The 23044-nt window shown below is 31.4% G+C and overlaps 2 protein-coding genes, 1 non-coding gene and 1 pseudogene across 3 annotated transcripts; 1 reads left to right on the top strand and 3 right to left on the bottom strand.

Moving 5' to 3' along the window:
• Positions 1-4570: 4570 nt before the first annotated feature.
• On the bottom strand, positions 4571-12560 carry LOC125821600 (photosystem II stability/assembly factor HCF136, chloroplastic). Its single transcript, XM_049501019.1, has 9 exons — positions 12191-12560; positions 11076-11311; positions 8483-8613; positions 7788-7920; positions 7506-7628; positions 6180-6254; positions 5318-5433; positions 4832-4916; positions 4571-4762 (listed from the first exon to the last, which is right to left on the bottom strand). Exons 1-8 carry the CDS (start codon positions 12516-12518, stop codon positions 4850-4852), a joined length of 1209 nt encoding a protein of 402 aa, XP_049356976.1. The 5' UTR covers positions 12519-12560; the 3' UTR covers positions 4571-4762; positions 4832-4849.
• LOC125821596 (uncharacterized) lies at positions 8752-9402 on the bottom strand (annotated as a pseudogene).
• Positions 12561-12671: 111 nt separating the features above from the next.
• TRNAA-AGC (transfer RNA alanine (anticodon AGC)) lies at positions 12672-12744 on the top strand. The gene has a single exon. It is a non-coding gene; the product is annotated as a tRNA-Ala (tRNA).
• A 5641-nt stretch (positions 12745-18385) lies between these two features.
• On the bottom strand, positions 18386-19807 carry LOC125821607 (probable xyloglucan galactosyltransferase GT17). The gene has a single exon (XM_049501024.1). It carries the CDS (start codon positions 19805-19807, stop codon positions 18386-18388), a length of 1422 nt encoding a protein of 473 aa, XP_049356981.1.
• Between the last annotated feature and the right edge of the window lie 3237 nt (positions 19808-23044).

Below are 23044 nucleotides of genomic sequence, written 5' to 3'. Positions count from 1 at the left end.
GGAGGTATACAATTTCTGCTAAACCAACCAACATTAGTAACATAATTTTATAGCTTGAAATTGTGCTCTTAATTTAACAATTCGAGCAAACAACCTTACAAAAATCAATTTGTAAGTTGATACAAATGCACATGTGACCATGCAATAGATGCATTTATTAAATCATGATAGTAAGCGGTCCACATGGCAGGTGAACGGGCCCATATTCACCTTTCTATATGTTTCAAATAATTTCAGGGGATACAATTGTAACCTTAGTTGATACATTTATCATTTTGTCATGAGAACAAGCAACAAAAGATAATCTTGAAGAATCTTTTATTTCTTCAAACATATAGCCACGTGAATTCTCAATTTCTTTTGCATCACATTTAAATTGGAATGGCCAACTGGTTATGTCAACTGATATTTATTCTAGTAAACTTCTAGTTTATTTTTGCATGTGATTCCTTCATCATGCCAATATTTTTATTCAACAAAAAAAAAAAGACGGTAACCTTTTATGTAAATATTCATAACTCGCTTTGATTGTAGTAATTTGAAAATATTTAATCTTTCAACAATTTACAGTCTCAATATAATAAAAAAAATTCAATTACTCCGAAACTTAAAAAGTTTCTTTTGAGACTTACTACAACCTCAATATAATGAATTATTTCATTTTCTGGATAATAACAAATTAGTCCTTCCGAAACTCTTAATTAATTTTATGTACTGCCACAAATTTCACAACACCATTCTTATGGTGACCATCTCCTTCAAGGAGAAAATTATTATTATTGTCATGGTTAAAATTATTACATGCAAGACTTATTTCTTGACAACCAGTGACAAATTTGTGTTGCCACACAACAACATTTATTTTGGTCATGACCACAACCTTTATAGAAAAGAATTATTTTTTTTATTTTGTGATCCAATAGTTAATGATAAAACATACCACAATATTTGTGTAGTACTCAAAATATATGACCAAATGACTATTTATGTCAAAATATTTTTTTTTTCAATATCTCAAACCTCTCATAGAGGTGAGATGTGACATTTATCCAACCATACATGAACATGTCTTTATCCATACGAACACAAGTCACATTCTCTTCAAGAAATGACCATAATCATTTGTACATGCTCCATAAGTTTTTATTAGTCATACTTTGACATTATCAAATTTATTTGACCTACCTGAACATCATTTTAAAAGTACTAATTATACTACCACTTTGTATTCCTTTATTTTGATGGAGGATTTATAAAACTTTTCAAATTGGGTTGCACCAACAACAATGTGCCAAATAACCTTTCATATCACTTTGATGGATAAAAATTACCTTCACATTTGAAGGATCATCTTAAGAAACAATGTGCCCAATAACCTTTCATACCACTTTGATGGACAAAATTACCTTCACATTTGAAGGACCATCTTAAGAACCCATAATGTTCTTCCTTTTTATTACCACAATGATGATCATTAACATTTTACCACACTCATATTCATACATTCAACCACTTTTCATTTTCAGACATATTATGCACTGCTACCACATTCACATAAGAGAATGAAACAAATTAATTGGGCAAATTTCATGACTTTCAGTCAAAAGTATACAACTTTATGTTAGTCATCATCATGTCATCACTATAGTGCATTAGGACTTAAACTCAAAGTCTTATTCATATAAAGACGCCTTTGGTCATAAATCAATGGGACTTGAACCCAACTTCTTATTATCATGTTGCACCGAGACTTTACTCGATGTCTTACCACTTGGTGCGGTGAAACTTGAATTCACCGTCTTACCCTCAATCAATGTCTTAATAAACCAAATGCATTACCAAAAAATAAATATTGAATACCATAAATATAATCTCAATTTGACGTAAAATTGAAAAAAAATGAACCAAACTAATTAATTAGAACAACATGTTGGAACCATATAAAGGTCCCAACTTAAAATAAAGTAAAATATTTTAATAGTCCCTCTCAATATTGTTATGAAGATTATCATAATTTACTAACCATTTTAAAACAACCATAAAACAAGCTTTATTTATACAAATAATATATAGGATATGAAGTATACCTTGCAACCGAAGAATTACTAGGATAATTCATAAAAATCAAGAAATACCTACCATTGATTTTTGACGGAGAATGAGCAACTTGTGCTGATAATGTGTTGTAAAACTAAAGAAAAATAAGATAAGAAATATAAAAGATGAAAGCAATAGAAATAAGGAGACAAGAGATCAGAGTTTTTTCTTATTATTCCAAGTCTTCAAGTGTTCACCAAATCTTCAAGTGTGTACAATATGAACCCTTATACCTCTATTTATACAAAAGTTAGTCATAAACATGACATTAAACATGAATAGAATGGAGGGGGTTATGGAGATGAAAGGTTACAAGAATAATGATCATAAAGGTGGAAGTTATCTTCATAATGGAGGGAAGTATAATGTAGTAACTTCTTGGTATAGTGGACATCCACACTATATAATTTTATAACACAATATAATAATATAACACATTATGGTAAAAGAAAAGAATTTAGGCAAAAATTAGATTATGATTTTACTCCTACATTAAATTTAAATGTTATAAATTATTTAATAAAATAAATATCTATTATTCAAAATATTTTAAAGTCTTTTCACCTCCTAAATTTATTGCAAGCTAATAATTAAAGCTAAAGAGTACTCTAAAGAAATTATAAATTGATTTAGGAAGTAAAACAATGATCACGTATTAATTTATTTTCTGTCATATTAATATTGCTTAATGAATCAACCATAACAATCTCTCTCTCTCTCTCTCTCTCTCTCTCTATATATATATATATATATATATATATATATATATATATATAATTCTATTTGTATTTTCTTAATTAATAAGCTAATTTTTCCATTACTTATATGTTATAATATTCTAAAAGTCATCATATTTACTTCAATCTTTCAACCTTTCATTACTTATGATGAGAAGACCAAAAGTCACTATCTTAATTATTCAAACCATTAATGATTTTAATAATGCTGAAAACAAGAATTCTATGAGTCACTACACCTATTAGTATAAATGTATATATCTGTCATGTTTCTTTTTCCTTCCATAGATTTCTCATTTGCATATCAAATTTTTAGTTATTATTGAAGATTTTTATTTGTGCTTATGAGTTTGATGTTATATTTTTCTTTTTATGTTTGGTAATAATTATTATAAAATTAATTATTTTTTTTGCATGTTCATGTTTGAATCGAAGCAAGACTCATATGATTTCTAATCGTATTTGAGCTGTTCATGACGATATTCAACATATGTTCAGTTTATTTTTTATTTTTCTTGCATAACGGATATATATACAAAAAAAGTCGAATAATATATGTACTATTTAAATTTATTATTTGCAATATAAACACTGTACTTTGAGTTAAACGTGCAATCACGTTTCCAAAAACTAGTAGTCTGTGTATGCGGCAAAGTGCAGAATTGAAGAATATGATTTTGAAGGAAATATTCACATGCCACGTGTCAAGTTCCGAAGACACACACATTGTTGAGACGGTACAATGCAATACAGAAATCCAATTCCTTTGTGTTTTGAATTTTCTAATTTATTTTGGACTCAATTATTTTATTTAGAATTTTCTAAATCTATAAATAGTCCATAATAATAATTCTAGGGTTCTTTTCTTCTTCGTTTCTTAGACATTAATAGTTAAAGACTCTTGTTTTGGGTTGTAGCTATGAATGATTTTTGAACATCGATTTTATGGATTAATTTGGTTATCGTTTAAATTATTTTTGTATTTTTGATTTAGCATTTTGATGTTAGGCCACCATTAGAATAAATTCATTGTCTATTCTTGAACTTGAGAGACGAATAGGTAGATAGACAAGAGAATACAAGAAGTGCGATCTTTCTTGCATTCCACTTGTTTAGATTTCTGTTTAGAATTGACACCTAGACGAATACAATGCTTGATTACGAAACAAGATGAAAAATAAATGTTCAACAATTGAGTTTGTCTATCCACTCTCAACGATGTAATTAGACGGTCAACTGAGGTAGGTAGTTAGAGGTCGAGAGATCATGATCATAATATCAACCCTGTAAATCAATAATTTGATAACCCTAGGAAATCCATGAAAGAGATGTGATACATGGATTCTTAGTATGCAGCAAACCTGGAATTGCCCCAATCATTGTAAGTTAATTTTATTATTTCATTCTTGCATTGTTAGTTTACAAATAAAACACACTCTTTTGTCACACTTGAATTAATAATTAGAGATAAGTGTAATTCATTAAAATAGTTAATCGGCAAGTCCTTTGGATTCGATAATCTAACTCTTTTAGGGCCATTATATTACTTGTGTGACTGCAAACACTTGTAATAAGTATAAATAGTGCACATTGTTTGTCAAGAATTACATAACATTTTACAGCTTACATCCTGTTGGAATAGGTAATTGAGAAAGCATTATTTAAGAGATAATTTAAACAAATGCTAAGCCAAGTTATCTCTCCTCTCATCAAGTTTAATTTGTTTGAAAAGTATAGTATATCATAACACAATTCAAAACGTCATCTCCATGATAACGTGTGAGTCTAATATATTTTCAGTAGATAATCTAAAATCTCAAGACCTATGAACACTTCCTTAGGTATGGTGATAATCAGCAAAGAATTGAACAAGTGTTTATAAATTAAATTACAGTAGTTCAGTTTCAAGTATTTGCTTCCAAAATTGCCTGCACAAACACAAGGACCATCAGATGAATAATAAGTTGAACAAATTAGTAAAGAAAATTACAATGTACCTTGTTTAATGATTGTTTCTATCCAAGATACTTCAGTAAGACACCATCATTCCCCAGGACAAACCCCTGGTTATCATTGATAAACCTGCATCACAAAGATTGACTCAGAGTAAATCAGACCTTTCTCCTCAAATTTCATTGTGCCGTCTAACTTTGTTTTCATGTGAAATCAAATTATAGGAAACCAAGGCTGATGATATTATAATACAAAGTGGGAAAGTATGGAGTTATCTTTAGTAGTTTACTCACAGTTTCCTCATTATAGACAGCAAACTAAGTATACCAGCAAGCTTAAAGAATGAAGGTTGGCATATATGGTTTAGAGAGGAATGGAAAATTACGAGGACCTAGAAGAAAGGAGGAGGAAGGGGCAGAATTCAAGATGCTAGAAGAGAGTAGACAGTTCAAACTTGAGACTTTAAGTTGAATGTGAAAAAAGTCACAAATTAAGTAGATAAAATCTTGAAGCTGCGCATTGGAGCTTACTTCACTGAATAAAGATTTGCAGCAATATTATCAGCCGCTTTGTCACGAATCCATGTCTTTCCACCATTGGTGGTCTTCAACAAAATCCCACTGCCACCAGCAGCCCAGGCCTCATCCTGAATAGCAAACATATTTGCATTATCCAATACATTAACAACAGAAAAATGATCAAATATAAAATGTAGGAACTAATTTTAAAACATCAAGTTTTATTATTTACAAAATGACCCTATTTTCCCCACTCCTCCCCCTACCCACCCCTTCTACCGCCGCGGCCATCACCACCACCGTCTCCTCTGCTACTACAGCCACCTCCTCCTCTACCACCAAAGTTTGGGAAGAAAGGAAAAGAGAAGTTTTAAATACTATGCACCCCAAAGTTTTTAATTAATTTAATCAGGTAATGGTATTTGACCAAGTCAATGTCACCAATTTTAATTTCAAAACCTGAAAGACCCCTTCTATTCATTTTTCTCACGTTAGATAGTGCTTAAAGTTAAAACTTTATTTTTGCATATTTTCGATACCCATACATATTTTACACATCAAGACTAACTTAGATTTTGGAACAAAAGTATGCTGACTGAGATACAGTGACATACAGTCATTCCGTGGATAACAACATTTCTTAAAAAGAGAGTTCAGCTCAAGTAAGTGAGCAAATCATACTGACTAACAGCATCGTGCTCCACAACCCTTCCCCAAACGAACAGGAGAAAATAATAAAATTGGTGATTCAAGATATTTCACGGAAATGGTTTTGGGGCATTTAAATGTGAGCATCATTAAGCAATACATCAGTTTTCACCCAAACTCACTCATGTAGTACACAATGTTTTATTTAAGGCAACTATGCACATACCTGTGAGCGGTAGCCAACATCAAGAATGCCAAAACCACGGCTTTGTACTGAAACTTCTTCAAAGTCCTCTGTTAACTGCAGATCAAGGACAACATTGAGCTTCATTATAAAAAAACAAGAAGAAATCAGAATAGCTACGGATAGCAAAAGCTCATACTCTAGAACCAAGTCAAAGGACCAAAACCTGGTCCACTCCATTCTCTGCCATTATAAGACTTTGAGCCCTAGTATTCATTCAACCCATTAGGCTACTTAATTGCTTATCAAACCAGCATTTTAAATATAGCCTCAAGAAAGTCTATCCAGTCAACCTCAGGTCATGTGCCCAGGGTCATTGATATATAATATACTCTCATTAATAAATAGAAGAAACGTAGTACCTTAAGTGAAGGTAGTTAGTTGTATGTATCTTAAACCCGCTGTAGTCTGCTAATGCGTACCAGCTTCGTGTCATTGGGTTTTAAAATTTTACAAGTTTACTAAAACCGTCTCCATCTTGAGTATGAATAACACTTAAAATCTTTACAAGGTACATATTAAACTGTGGTAAGAACGGTTGAAAGAATCAAAAATCCTAGTACCCAATATATGTAGATGAGCCAAAATGTCTCCCGTCATGAGATGGTTATCGATAGCTAAATTCGCTTAACTAAGATACTTGACCACCCTCGTCAAAATGCAGTTAATCTGTGATTTTTGATAAGGATGTTATGAACTCCGGAGTCTTGCTCCAAGCAATTAGCTCAATGGAGATAACATGACAAGTTTTCTATATGTGAAAAAGGAATAGCTTGCCCTACTATCTGTACAGGTCCTCTAAATAGAGGTTACATTACATTCATGTTGACTTAGGAATACCTTCCAAGTAATTTACTAAAAAAGAACAAGAAAAATTTACAATCAAGGATCATTCATGGTAGTGACAGATAATGGGTTTCTTTCATTATTTTAAATAAGAATTGAAATTGGAACATTTAGGTAATGCACAATATTTAATACCAAAGTAAACTTATGAGAAATCAGAAGATCCTAAATATAGTCGATTTACAGAGATTCAATATCGCATCTTTAGATAAGATTCTACCTAAGGAAGTTGATTTCTTCAACTGAGATGTCAATGCAATTGAGCAGGCAAACAAATGTGTAAAGGATAGTAGGATATATTATATTTCATCTTATCCCAAGAAGAAAAATTTATTTCATGCTAGTTTGATTTACATTATTACATACTACTTCTTTCTTTTCTTTTCTTCTAGTTAATGCTACTATGTTCTTGTATTGCCAGACAGTCTGTAGCAGTTGAAAGTATGATCATAATTTACTAACCCCTGTGCCCTTGCTAAGGTATAGCCCTCCACCACGCACAAGTAGCCAAAGACCACCATCAGCCCTCCAGCCCATGCTTTGGATTCTTCTAGCCACAGCTCTGTTATGTGGTTGCCAGTATGCCTGTAATGTATAATGCATAAAACTACATGTATAAATATACAATTATAAGTTTTGAAGTAAAAAGGGAAGAAATTTAAGCGTAACAGTTTATGCTACATAAGGCAATGAACTTCTTAATTAACTTGAACATGAAAAAAGTACGTGTTAAAGAAATAATACCTGCCCTGGCTCCCAGGTCAGGTAGAAGTTGCCACGGCTTGAAACTGCTACATAACGTCCATCAGGAGAGCGATTGACAGTACTGAAAGTTCCTGTATAGTAACTGGCACCACTAATGCCACTAGAAACTGTTCTGCAATTTCATTAAGGATGGCTGTCATTCTCCATATAAAGAAGAAACAAAAATAAGCTTGGCAAGTAATGAATCATGAACCCCCAGAAGATCTTAACAACTTTTAGCCATCACCTATGACCTAAGACAGCATCAAAATTGATAAGGTACTTAAGCCAAAAGCATAAATCTTTGTCACAAAAGGTAGGGTTTAACTCGTCAAAAACAATTTAGCTAGCATCATCTTGTTTAGCAAACTGTCGGTAGTTAAAAGCACAACCAGTAGACTATCGGTAGTTAGCAATTCTCCTGATAAGTAGAAACCAGAACTTGAGAGTAGAGCATATTCAATGATTCAAGAGAGACCCGGATAATAGGTTTACCCAAGTACATATTACCCTAAAGAAGAGTGGAAAACCCGCCTTTCAGTTACTAAGTTTTTGCATTTTCTTTTCCTTTTCATTAATGAAACTCAAACCAAAATATATCTGTTCATTGAGTTTCTCTCATTTCATTGAAGAAGTAGCACACCAACCTCAAATCAAGATTTGACACTTCTGAAGTACACCTTCTCAGAGATTACCTATTAAGGGTAGCGGAGACAGTTTCTTGAATAGCAGCTTTCCAGTTGTATCCCTTGTTTGATGTAATATATATTGCACCTTCATCAGTTACCATTTCTGCACTTTGTTCTCCAGTTGCCTTGATATAAACCTGTATATCAAAATGATTTTCTTTCCTTATGATTAGTAGCAAGAACAAATAGAAGAAAGGTAGTCAGATTGTGTGCCTTGGTATGTAGGTAGAGTTAAATGAACAGATATATCGGCAATCAACATAACATGAAGACCAACACACATTGATATATTCTCTTCTTTTAGCTCAATGTCAAATTAACATTAGTAGAAAGTGGAGATTTCGCAATCACTATTGATCATAGTGGCTATCTTTCTTAACGCCTAATGTCTCAGATCCTAAAAGGCAAGCTTTTATATTTTATTGGGAGTTGCAGCTAGCAATGCCGTTCTTAGACTTGTATTTCCCCATTATTTCATCTATTGTTGGAACACGGCATTGATTGTCTGACCGCTTAATATCCCCATAAACAGCCATCTCAATCTTGTCAAGGTCATTGTCGCTGAAGTTGATGTCTCAAGAATATCCTTTCAAATGTCTTGTGTCAACTGCAACCTTGTCTGCTTTAGATCTATTAACCCTTGTTTGAAGAATTTGACAATTATCTGACACTGAATCACCACCTTTAGAGAAGGGAACAATGTGATCATACTCAAAGCAGAGGCAACCTTGACAGCTGTGGAATCGCTTGCCAATAATGTTGCCAGCTGCATCTTTTCTCCACCTCTCGGGATCTCGACCTGGAACCTTCTCTGCTTTGGACCAGCATTTCTTTCTAGCCTCCGAGTCAAAACTTCTAGGCCTTCCATCACTGTTTCCGCTTGTAAAACCACTGTTATTCACGCTGAGCTGATGCAAAATTGAAGGTTATCTCTTTCTTGCTTCTTCACTTTCATTCTCCCAGCCCAAGGGAAGGAAGTTGAGAGGAAGAAATGATAGTTCTCTACTTTGATGGAAAACAAGCAAGTTTAAAATGAATCCATTTTTTTGATGTATTAATTCAATTTTGCAACCTTGTTATGTATTTCAATATATTCTTAACTAAAACAACAGATTATGAGATCAGTGTGGAGGATATTTACATAAGCAATTAAGAATGTCTTCAGTGGCATGTTACAATTTTGAAGGTAAAAGTGAGAAAGGAACTGTTCTAGTTTTTTGAAATTTCTACAGAATCATTTACAAGACAAACTATAGATATTGAAAAGTTACATCAACACCTGCCCTTTCTAAATCCAGCATGTTTTGGCATACAGTGACCTTGGAACAAAGCATCATACCTCAGTTTTGGTATTGTCTTTCAAGGAAATTGTTCAAAATATGCTTGAGATCTTACCAAACAGTATTTTCAAGCAACAGTTGGTTGTTATGAAGCAAAGTGATAGTATTTTGTTACAGTTGAAGTGCTAGCAAGGAGTTCTTGAGAAACGCACAGAGGAAGGGGTGGGGGAGGAGGGAGGAAAAAAATTTCATCTAAATTTAAAGGATACATAGTGAAGATGAATGCATATCGTCACTACATATTGACAATATGCCTCTAATTTTAATTCATCCCGACTCTACTGACTTAGTCAAGAAGAGGCAGTAGCACGATCTATATAGTGAAGATGAATGCCTATCGTATGCATTAAACTTGCTAAGCAATGAAGCAATCAGATGCCAAAGAGGCAGCAGCACGATCTGATTAAAACAAAACACCCATTGAGCATGTCTCACATATCTTTTCACACTAGCAGGATCACTATAACTGAAGCCGTTGAGTTCACCACCGTAGAACTCAACAGTTACATCTACTTATTCATCACTATACTTAGATTCTTCCCTTTCAAAAGGAACATCGTCTCTAAGGATTCTATCGTCACCTACCAAAACAACTGGAAATGTTTCAAAAGAAAAAAAAGTAGGTATACAACGTTTAAAAAGTTCATGCCCTTCTTTATTCATGCCCGGAAATCTTTGACTTTTTGTAACCTGCTTGCATTATTAGATCAAGTTTACATCCTGCAATGTAGTTATTTCTTGACTGAGCATATGCGAGTTACTACATGAAAGATAACGGTGAATGTCAACAACTCCAAATGGCTTGTAATGGTCATATATGCTACCACAAATAATACTTACTCCCCATGCTTTACATAGAAGAGTATGGATGAAAAATACGGTCATTGGACAATATTTATACAAAAAATTTGTGCAAAACAAAAATAGATAGCCATACTTTGTGTAAAGGTTTCTCGAGTGTTCCCAAAAAGTTCTTTTAGAAATTGTGCCTCAAGAAAGATTTCAACCAATGTTTGTAAGAAAGAATTTTTTGAGAAAAACTTAACCAACCATATTTAATAGAAAAACTATTCACAAACATCAAAATATTATTACGAAGCACTAAAGCGTATGTGCACAGTGACTCATTCCAAGCAAAGTTTTCTACTAAGGTTTTAAACATCTGAGTTATCAATTTACCCAGAAAGTATAATGGGCTGTAACACACATGCTCAAATTTTGAATAAGTACCGAGAAGAATTGAAAAATATTATGCTTACCATGTCACCAGGAAGTTGAGAACTCAAAGGTATCCGCTCCCAGTTTTCACCAGCATCGGAAGTATGCAACAAGATTGCTGGTTTTCCAATAATCCACCCTTCCTTGCCTTTAAAACTGATAGAATTAAACCTATAATTGAAATCTTCCTCTTCGGCAGAGGCTATGGATCTTGGTACCCAAGTGGTTCCTCCATCCTTTGTTTCCAAAATAGTTTGCCTAGTCCCCAGAACAAAACCTGCCAGCCATTGTTCCACCAATAAGCACAAATCTTAAACTCAATGTGTAAAACACACGGCTGTGCAGTAAACAAATATCTTCAAAGGACGATTTCCCGTCATTATTCAACTAAATTAAGAAAATATCCTTAAATATAAAAGCACAAAACAGCGAGGTTGTGCTTGATGATATCTTATCACTTTTAACCAAATTAAGTACAAACCTCGAACTCAATGCACAGCACCATCAACCTATCAATAATGCTTACTATATTAGATGATTTGAGTTTCAAAAAATATATATATTAGCTGATTTGTAATTATTGTTTGTCTGGATTAGTACAATTCTTAAACATTGCGCGCATTAGATCCCAAGGCTGTTGGATATTCTTCTATCTTCAAAGCGATGATTTAAACTTCAGCATTTCTTCTATCCTAAGAAGAACTACTTAAACTCCCCCAATCAGTTAGCTAAATTGAGAACAATTCTTTAACAATTTCCGCAGCATTCTAGAGCTTTGAGAATACTTAGGTCACAATTAATCCATTTTTTAAAGAAGATCTCTTATCCAGTTGTTGTTCTAAAATACAATGAAGTAGCACATATTTATCTTGAAAGATGAATATTTCAGCCCATCATTCAAATTTGAGTAGCACTTTTAAAGCTGAATTCTCCAAATTACAAACAAAGACTGTGAACAGACTATAGACAGTTAAAACATACAATGTTTCCCAAAAGACCTCAGATTATTAAGAGTATTTCAAAACGTTATATGAAGTTTCTTTGTTATCAACTTTTCCCACATCCAAATTTTATATCCAATTATTTGCATATTGAGGTTTCGTCGATATATAGCAAAGAAAATCTATTTAGTTTCCCAACCACATACATAACATACCGTGATTGGGGTCGTCTGGAACGAAAGCAATGTCTAGAAGGACGACACCAGGGTTAATAGGAAGAAAAACTCTTTCCCATTCAGAGAGAGGAGTCTCTTCAGCTTTGGCAGCAGGGATAGGAGAGAGGCTAACTCCTAGTAATGGAGGGAGGGCAATGGCAGCAGCAGTCTCAGCAATCAACTGTCTGCGGTTAATATTAGCTGCTCTGCATAAAGGCAACCGAGGTGGAAAGTTGTGGGGAAGAAGAGGGCGGGGAGTGGTAGTTAGAGGCTTGAGAGGAGTGAAAATGGAGTGAGCCATTCTATTTGCTGGTGCAACACTTTCCATACTCTTTTGATCTTATCACAATGGGAAATTGCCTTTCGCGGGATGTTTCAAGCGTAAGTTAGATGGGAATACATACGAGTGGTCATAAATTCGTTATCACATTTCTCCTCAACAACGTTATCCTATATTTACTATTTACAATCATAAACAACTGGGGATGTAGCTCAGATGGTAGAGCGCTCGCTTAGCATGCGAGAGGTACGGGGATCGATACCCCGCATCTCCATTCTCATTTTTTCTGTCCTTTTTTGTTTTATGTAGAATTTTAATACATTTTTTAAAAACTAGATAATGTTGCCCGTGCTATGCACGGGCCCAATAATATAAATGGTATATTTTGGGGCGATTGTTTGCGTGGATATAAAGGAATAAGTTTTTTATCACAAACCTGTACTTTCTTTGACACTATTCAAGGCACAATAAGACTACTCACATACAACATTTTTGAAATATTTTATGTTGTCAATTATCATGATTTATAGTATTTTTACGATAGATTTACTTAAAGAATGAGTGGAATTTGTTGTATTTTTTTCAAAACATAATTTATGTTGTCAATTATCATGATTTATAGTATTTACGCATTTTTTAAATATAAAAAACCCCCCCAAAAAAAATAAGACAAAAAATTAAAATGGACCCAATATATGTTATTTTTGTTGTCTCAATTTATGTCACACAAATAAAATTTGGAGAGTCATCCAAATTTTATTTTATTTTTAAAAAAATGTTTTAAGTTATTAATTATTGTGATTTATAGTATTTTGATGTAACTTTCAAATAACCAACATTACTGGTCACTTTGTCCTAAAATTTGTGATATGGATAAAATTACAAAATTAACCCTTTTAAAATGTCTTTAAGATATTTTAAGTTGTTAATTATTATTATTTATAATACTTTTTTGGTAATTTTAAAATGATATGTGTTTTTTTTTCTGTTTCAATATATGTGAGTCTGATAGAATTCTGAGAGTGAACCTATTTTATTATATATCTTTTAAATATTTTAAATTGGTAATTATTGTAATTTTTAATGCTTTTTAAGTCATTGTAAATGATATATGTTGCTTCCTTTGTCCCATTTTATATAGTATAAATAAAATTCCCGAAACCAACTAAATTTTTAATATATTTTAAAAAATATTTTAAATTATTAATTATTGCGATTTATAATATTAAAAAAAATGTACAAAACTTGTATCAGCCTAAAAAATGACCATGATAATTCGAAGCCTACAGAAAGCAATATGGTTATACATAATTTTTAAATACTTAATATATATTACTTCGATTGTCTCAATGTATGTAGCATAGATAAAATTTCAAGAGCAATCAAATTTTGTTAATTGTTAAGATTTATAATACATTTTAGGTAGTTTTCAATAATTTCACATTAAACAATACATATTACTCCCTCCGTTTCACAAAGAATGACCTGGTTTGACTTGGCACGGAGTTTAAGTAAATAAAGAAGACTTTTGAATCTTGTGGTCCTAAATTAAAGTTATGTCAAATGTACAAAATTGCCCTTAATCTTGTGGTCTTAAACATGCCACGTGGAAAGCAAAAAGTAAAATGTTACCAAAAAAGGAAAGAGGTCATTCTTTTTTAAATTGACTAAAAAGGAAAGGAGGTCATTCTTTGTGAAACGGAGGGAGTACTACTTTTGTCTCATTTTATGTGACATTGATAGATTAATTTTAAGAATCAGTCAATTTATTTTTTTGTGTTTTTTTAATAAATATTTTAAGTTGTCAATTATCACGATTTATTGTATTTTATACATAAATTTTAACGATAGATTAATTTCAAGAATCAATCGAATTTTTTTATATGTATTTATTTTTGAAATATTTTATGTTGTCAATTATCATGATTTATAGTATTTTTACGATAGATAAACTTCAAGAATCAGTGCAATTTTTTGTATATTTTTCAAAACATATTTTATGTTGTCAATTATCATGATTTATAGTATTTTTATGCAATTTTTAAATATAAAAAAAAAACAAAAAAAAGAAGACAAATAAATTAAAATGGACCCAATAAATGTTATTTTTGTTGTCTCAATTTATGCGACGAAAATGAAATTTGGAGAGTCATTGAATATTATATATTATACTTGGGCATAAACTCCCTTACGCACGGGCCCAATAACTATTATTTTTTGTCCTAATGTATGTGACACAGATAAAATATAGTGAGTTATTTAAATTTAATATGATTTTTAAATATTTTAAGTTGTTAATAATGTAATTTATAATATTTTTACATAATTTGTAAATACTTAATATATATTACTCCGCTTGTCTCAATGAATGTAACATAGATAAAATTTCAAGAGTTAATCAAATGTTGTTAATTGTTAAGATTTACAATACATTTTACGTAGTTTTCAAAAATTTCACATTAAATAATACATATTACTACTTTTGTCTCATTTTATGTGACATTGATAGATTAATTTTAAGAATCAGTCAATTTCTTTTTTTGTGTTTTTTTAATAAATATTTTAAGTTGTCAATTATCACGATTTATTGTATTTTATACATAAATTTTAACAATAGATTAATTTCAAGAATCAATCGAAATTTTTTATATGTATTTTTTTTAAAAATATTTTATGTTGTCAATTATCGTGATTTATAGTATTTTTACGATAGATTAACGTCAAGAATCAGCGCAATTTTTTGTATATTTTTCAAAACATATTTTATGTTGTCAATTATCATGATTTATAGTATTTTTATGCAATTTTTAAATATATAAAAAAAACTAAAAAAATAAGACAAATAAATTAAAATGGACCCAATATATGTTATTTTTGTTGTCTCAAATTATGTGACACAAATGAAATTTGGAGAGTCATTAAATATTATATATTATACTTGGGCATAAACTCCCTTACGCACGGGCCCAATAACTATTATTTTTGTCCTAATGTATGTGACACAGATAAAATATAGTGAGTTATTTAAATTTAACATGATTTTTAAATATTTTAAGTTGTTAATAGTGTAATTTATAATATTTTTACATAATTTGTAAATACTTAATATATATTACTCTGCTTGTCTCAATGTATGTAACATAGACAAAATTTCAAGAGTTAATCAAATGTTGTTAATTGTTAAGATTTACAATACATTTTACGTAGTTTTCAAAAATTTCACATTAAATAATACATATTACTACTTTTGTCTCATTTTATGTGACATTGATAGATTAATTTTAAGAATCAGTCAATTTCTTTTTTTGTGTTTTTTTAATAAATATTTTAAGTTGTCAATTATCACGATTTATTGTATTTTATACATAAATTTTAACGATAGATTAATTTCAAGAATCAATCGAAATTTTTTATATGTATTTATTTTTGAAATATTTTATGTTGTCAATTATCATGATTTATAGTATTTTTACGATAGATTAACGTCAAGAATCAACGCATTTTTTTGTATCTTTTTCAAAACATATTTTATGTTGTCAATTATCATGGTTTATAGTATTTTTATGCAATTTTTAAATATAAAAAAAAAACTAAAAAAATAAGACATATTTTTGTTGTCTCAATTTATGTGACACAAATGAAATTTGAAGAGTCATCCAAATTTGCATTTTAAAAAAATGTTTTAAGTTATTAATTATTGTGATTTATAATATTTTTATGTAACTTTCAAATAACCTACATTGCTGGTCACTTTGTCCTAATTTATGTGATATGGATAAAATTACAAAATTAACCCTTTTAAAATGTCTTTAAGATATTTTAAGTTGTTAATTATTATTATTTATAATACTTTTTTGATAATTTTAAAATGATATATGTTATTTTTTCTGTCCCAATATATGTGACCCGGATAGAATTTTGAGAGTCAACCTATTTTATTATATATCTTTTAAATATTAAATATTTTAAGTCATTTATAAATGATTTATATATTATTTCTACTATATAATCAAAGAGAGTTTATGTATATATTATATTATATATTATATAAACTTCCTTTTATTATATAGTAGAAAAATAAATATATATTATATATATTATATAGTAGAAAAAATGATTTATTATATTATATATTATATAGGGAGTTTATGATAAGACACATAGAATGTCCCATCATAAACTCCCTCTTATATAATAGTAGAAAATACACAAAATACACACATAATTCATTTAAATTTTTTCAAAAAAAAAACAAATCAATCACAAAAAAAAAAAAAAAAAAAAAAAAAAATCAAGAAAAAAATGAATCTCATAGATGATGAGAAGGAAACAGTAACATTTAGAATATAATAAAATTTGGTAAGCAAAGAAAAGCGTAGAAGAGTGTAGAAGAAAGGATTAGAAAACAAAATGCCCTTAGAATATAATAAAACTTTCTATATATTAGTATAGAAGTTATAATTTGCCATTGTATTTTTGATTTAATATCCGTTGTGCCACTGATATTTGCCCTTCTATGTTTGATTTATTTTCCGTTTTGTCACTGGTCGTTGGTTGGCTTCACTTTTCTATTATGTGCCACTGATATTTGCCCTTCTATGTTTGATTTATTTTCCGTTTTGCCACTGGTCGTTGGTTGGCTTCACTCTTCTATATAATAGAAAATACCTCAATTTCTAGAAACAAACAAAATCATCCATCCAGCTTTTAAAATAAATAAATTTGAGTATAAGGCTCATTTTATGAAACATATTTTAAAAGAGTAATATTTCAATATAAATGTCATATATTATATCTCATATACGAGCTACTACATATTAGTATAAATATTTTTTTCACTTTATTTTGAATTTTTTATATTAGAGTTGTGTTTGATTATAATTTTTGCAAATAATATTTGGTTGTTTGAATGTGATAATTTTCTTTAAAATACATGAAATATGATTTAAACATGAAATATAATTTAAATTATGTCATTTTTATAAATATAAATAATTTAGGGTACAATTTGAAAATGAAAGATACAGTGAAAAAATAACTTTTTAAAAAAAATGGAATTTTGGATAAGGAGAAATTACACTTATTTTCAAAATTAAAAACATTCAATAAACGTAAAAATTCTCATGATCAGTCGAGTTCTTAAACACACTAATTATTATAAATGTATTGTACACTAATAATTGCATGTGGAAAATTCAAAATTTTATCACGTCACGGTAGACAATTCAATATGTTATCACTTCATGTAGACATTTACACTTTATAATAAAAAAAAATGTAACTCATTTAGATGTTTAATCAATAATTTATGTGAAGAAATAAACTTAATATAAATATATATATTCTGGAAAAAATTGTTATTATAAATAATAAAATTAAAAGAATTATAATTATAAATAACTTTTACATTATCATATTATCTTGTTGTAACATATTTAATTTTCATGATTTTAAACTTCATACTATAAGGAGGCGTACTTTGCTGCCTAGGGGGAAAGTGATCAAATTTGGGTATGAGACCAAATGGGTGAAATTTAGGTATGAAAAGTTGTCTTATGTCTACTAATATATATTCGGGGTGTTTGGGCATAATGAAAAATAGTTGTGTTATATGATCGATAATGTAGTCCTATACACTCCTTTTCTTTCACAGTGAAAAACTTTCTTTGCTTTTTGCTTGGAAAATTAGGCCTAGCGGAACCTTGTTAAATTTTTGTGTTATTGTGTGCTAGTTAATCCACAATATTTCCACAACATAGTCGTTGGAGTTTCTTCTGAGCTGCAAAATTATACTGCTTATTTTTTAGATTTATCGATCGTGTGCGTGCGTATAACTTGTTAAAATATACAAATTAAAGAAATGCGAGCATAAAACTACATCTTAGAATTATCAAACATTCCCAATTTAGTATATCCTAAGCAAGATCTAGCAAGGTAGGTGATCTTAACAGTGAGGTAACGTGATCGGAGAGTGCTTTCAGGGCAACATCAACAACATCCTCAAATCCATATGAAGTAGAATTAGGGTGTGCATAGGTGAACGTTGGGATCAATTCTATGACAGTCCTCCTCTTTCTTTCTACCTCATCCATTGGAATTTTGAGAAGCTCCTCCTCAATTCTTATGCTATGATTTCGTTCTAAATCAATGTAAACGGAATATGTGGTAGGATCAGAAGGTAAAAACCATTTGTATTGTGAATAGGCGGTGTGATTTGAGAAGAAAACTGGGATACATCCAGCTAGCATGGAATCAAAGGTAGAACGTCGAGTATATGAATCACCTAAGACTTGCAAGCAAAAATTAGATGTCATCATCACTTTAACAACTTCTCTCGGGTTGTGACATTTACTTGGTCCATGTCCACATTTCAAAATCAAACACTTACTTGACTCCTCACACTGTTTTATGACTTTGTCTCTCGTCACAACTTTTTTCTTTCCTGTCCGCGGAGCCCCAACAAATGAAAATAAATGAATCCTATCTATATAACTCATATTATTCTGCCATTCAACCATCTCAGACGAGGTTGATGGATGGAAATACGAGGGGTAAGGAATTCCATATTGATTATGTCCTTCCCAAGGATGTCTTTCAACAACAAGTACTGACATATTATTCTTCACAGGGGACATGTTCAACAACTTGTTGGCACCGAAATCGGCAACTTCATCATTCCTCATGAAATCCCAAGCAGTTCTTCCAAAAGCCATGAAATGGTCTTTACCACTATTCCTCTTCCACCACTTTTGCTCTTGTATATACTCCACCAATTCGACAGCCAATGCATCACGGGTGGTATAATTTGGCTCGCGAAACTTGCTCGAGGCATGGAGGCCCCCATAAAAAGGAACATAAAATAGAGTTGATTTATGTGCATCCTCTGTAAGACAAGGATGGTTCTGAATTCGAGCATGAATGATCAATTCAGCGATGAGTTGATGAGTGGTAAACCAACTAGAACCCATTTGAGGGAGTGGACTTCCGAGACCATTATTTGTAACATGAGGGCACATATCTGTGTAGATATTCAAACTAGTACAATCTCTCAGGAGATCAAAATTGTACTTGGATGGAAGATTGTATATGTAGACAGAGATATTGTCTTTGCATTCTGCTGGAGGAGTTGAGAGGAATACTCGGATTGGATTTGATACTCTTTTGGGCGAAAATACTAAGAGGAAAAGAAACCAAATCATGAAGGAAGTTGTGAAAAGTACGATGACTTTCAAATGGAGTTGAATATCTTTTAGAGATGTGACAACTAGTTTCTTTCCTAATGCGTATTCTTCATCTTTCTCCTTTCTAATAGATTTCAGATGATTTTTTCTCCACATGATGAAGAAACGGATAGAGGGAACGACTAAGAAATAATATCGTAGAAAGACAAGTGATCATGAGGAAAAATGATATATATATATATATATATATATATATATATAGAGAGAGAGAGAGAGAGAGTGTTTAATTGAAAGGAATGATATACTTTGGAATTGTTAATTTTAATACAATGAATTCATTGAATGTATCCATAAAATACTCGTTTTAAATTATTTTAATAAGATAAGATTGGCAATGATGGTAACATACTTGTTCATGGTAAGTGTCATATGCATTCACCTGATATATCTATGATTCAATGTTTGGTCACAGATCGAACGAATGAAATGGCTCATTAATTAGGTTCATTGGAGTGATATTATTTCCATAGCACACTTGTAGAATATTGTTCTATTATGAAATCTAATGTATAATGTAAAAACATTATTATTAAGTTTTTTTTGGTTTTCCACCCGGTGTCCGGAGCCCACGTTGGAGCTCCAACTAAATTCGAATCGCGCACTGCAGGGCCCATTCGGGGGTAGCGCTCACAACAGGATTTTCTCCATACCCAAGGCTTGAACCCGAGACCTCTAGTTAAGGGTGAAACACTCCCACCAGTGCAACACAACCCATGTTGCTTTATTAAGTTATATCTATCTATCGTTCAGTATTCGGTTAGAAATTTTGGCATTATGTTAAGAACGAGAGTAATGGGTAATTAATTAGGTTCATTAGAGTGCTAATATTGCCTTATTCAATAATCTAATCTAATCTATATATACATTATTAAATTATATATATGGTTCAATATTCGGTCAGGGATTTGGGCATTATGTTAAGAACAAACGTAATGGGTCATTAATTAGGTTCATTAGAGTGGCTATTATCTTCTTTAGTATCCTTGTAGGATATTAATCTATCTTGAAATCTAGGGATAATTTTACGAACCTCCCTCTAGTTTTAACTTCATTACCTTAATCATTCTTGTGGTTATATATATATATATATATATATATATATATATATATATATGTTAGTTTTCCTTCTTAAATATTAGTTTCTTCCAATTATTTAATGTATTAAAAGATGTCATTAAATGATCTTTAATAGAGAACAACAGAGCATGTCAAAGCGACTCATTCATCTTCAACCTCTGCTCGCCATAGAGGTTCACTTCTGTAGGGCTTCTTATCAAACAGATGAATATGCTTAACAGTTTAACTTATCAAATATCATCTTTTAAATATATTAATCCTCTAGCCAATCAATAAGATATTTTGGGTTCGGTCTCGAATTGGTAATTATTGGATGGTTATTGGGCGGTGTATTAACTGAATTATTTCATGCTCCATTCTTTCAGTTTCACTCACCAATATATTGATCTCCAATCAAATAAATTATTTTTTCTATCTCTACTTAAGGTGATAATTCTATAGTTGTAAATTGCAATGAGAAATACATGAAAGCCTAAGTTTTGAGTATGAATGAACATTAACATTTATTTAACAAATATTCACTTGTACAACAACTTAATATCACATTACAAAAATACACTTCAAATTAACATTTTTATATACAAGAAGTGAAGATTCTCAAAGCTCATCCTATTCATCATAAATGAACTGCTTGCTCTGAAATGACCTGGACCAATAGGGAAATCCCAATTCATTGGGCCTTTCGATACAATCAAATAGAATGCCCCAAGGGCGCCATATATGATCCAAACTAGCTAGCTAGTAGACTAGTAAGAAGTTCAACTTAAGAAATACGTATCAAGTTGTAATGACCCTCAAGGTCATTAATGTGTTTTTGCATACTTTTACTATTTTTCCCCTTTCCGTATCTTTTTTTGTAGTTTTTGTGTGGTGTTGGGTTGGGTAGCATGCTTCTCGAGGTGGTCGGGTGAGTTTCAAGTTGATTTTGCCCTTTTGGAGGCTTTTAAAGTGAAAGTGTCGACTTTAATCAACATCCAGAGAATCTGAGGTCGGATGAGGTAACTATCAGTTCCGTTAACTCCAAAAGAGTAATTTTGATTAGTGGGATAGTTGGTTTGGGTTTCTAGGTTGTTATTTTGAGTTTGTACTGTTAGGCGTTTTAGCTTTGAAATTTTGGTCAAAGTTTGATTTTGGTCAACATTCTTGATAAACGCATGATTAGCTCTGAAATTTTGAGTTTGGTCTAAAACAACCTTTGGTTTGGTTCCCGAAGCTTTCGTGATGAGTTTGTGGCTTTTGGCGTTTTATATGGTATTTCTTGGTAAGTATTGACTTTGGTCAATTTTTTTACGAGATGATCTCCATTGGTTGTTTCGTCAATCCGTTGAGTTTGGAATGTCATTTATGACAAGGTAGCATAGTTTGTTTTCGTCAACGGGTTTCTGAACAAATTTTGAGCCCTCATCGGGGGATTTTTCACTCTTAATGAACTGCTGATGTAGTGCTACCTCTTCGCATTCGTGGGCCCTTGGCCGCGTTCATGGAGAGAAATCTTTGTGGCCTCCGCATTTGCGTAGGTCTCACTTCGATCGTGAAAGGTTGCGTTCCAGACCTTCGCGTTTGCGGACATCTTGCCATGTTCGTGAAGGGTTAGTTTCCCAAGCCTTCACTCCCACTGGCCTCTTGCCGTATTTGTGAAGGATCATCTTTGTTAGACACCGCATTTGTGGGAGGCAACCACATTCGTGAAGGCAAATTAATTGGCAGTTGTAAGTTTTTAGCATGTAATTATTCATATCAAGAGATAGTGTTTTGGCGATTTTGAGACCAAATCTTGGTGGAATTTTGTGATTTTTGTTGGGTGGCATTAGGGAATTGTGTGGCACATACTGGGATCGTCGAATTTTCTGCTAACCTTTGTAATTTCCGTAATTTCCTCTTTAATTCGCCACTTTTTCCTTTGTGAGCTAAATATTGGTGGGGCTATATTTTAGCTTATCTTTGCACGAATTGTGCACATTTTAGGGGCACAACTTCCTTAAGCAGTTTGGGACCTTTTGACAGAGTTGATTTTATGACTCCTTGTGTGGGTCCCATGGTTGCATTTTTGGGTTTGTGTTTCGATTTTAAATTTTTATATTAATATGGCTATTGTTGTGCTTGTTTTTATGTTCCCATCACATTTTTGATAGCTTGGCAGTGTTTCCAGGCTCTTTTGAAGGAAAAAGCACCCAAGTAATCGTTTGTGTGAGGTTTTGTCCTTGAGGTAGGTTATAGTTTCCATTTTCGTAGACTTGGCTCAATTAGGTTGATTAT

The sequence above is a fragment of the Solanum verrucosum genome, unplaced genomic scaffold (assembly GCF_900185275.1).
Source record: "Solanum verrucosum unplaced genomic scaffold, falcon-dt-bn FXZP01000126.1, whole genome shotgun sequence".
NCBI classification, from domain to species: domain Eukaryota; kingdom Viridiplantae; phylum Streptophyta; class Magnoliopsida; order Solanales; family Solanaceae; genus Solanum; species Solanum verrucosum.
This window is presented reverse-complemented; position numbering and strand designations above follow the sequence as displayed.

Coding starts and splice junctions, on each gene's coding strand:
- LOC125821600 (XM_049501019.1), bottom strand. CDS start 12,518: ATGGAAAGTGTTGCACCAGCAAATAGAATGGCTCACTCCATTTTCACT. Junction 7,921..8,482: donor GTCTCCGCTACCCTTAATAG/GTAATCTCTGAG, acceptor ATGAAATTGCAG/AACAGTTTCTAGTGGCATTA. Junction 5,434..6,179: donor ATGTTGGCTACCGCTCACAG/GTATGTGCATAG, acceptor TTTGCTATTCAG/GATGAGGCCTGGGCTGCTGG.
- LOC125821607 (XM_049501024.1), bottom strand. CDS start 19,807: ATGTGGAGAAAAAATCATCTGAAATCTATTAGAAAGGAGAAAGATGAA.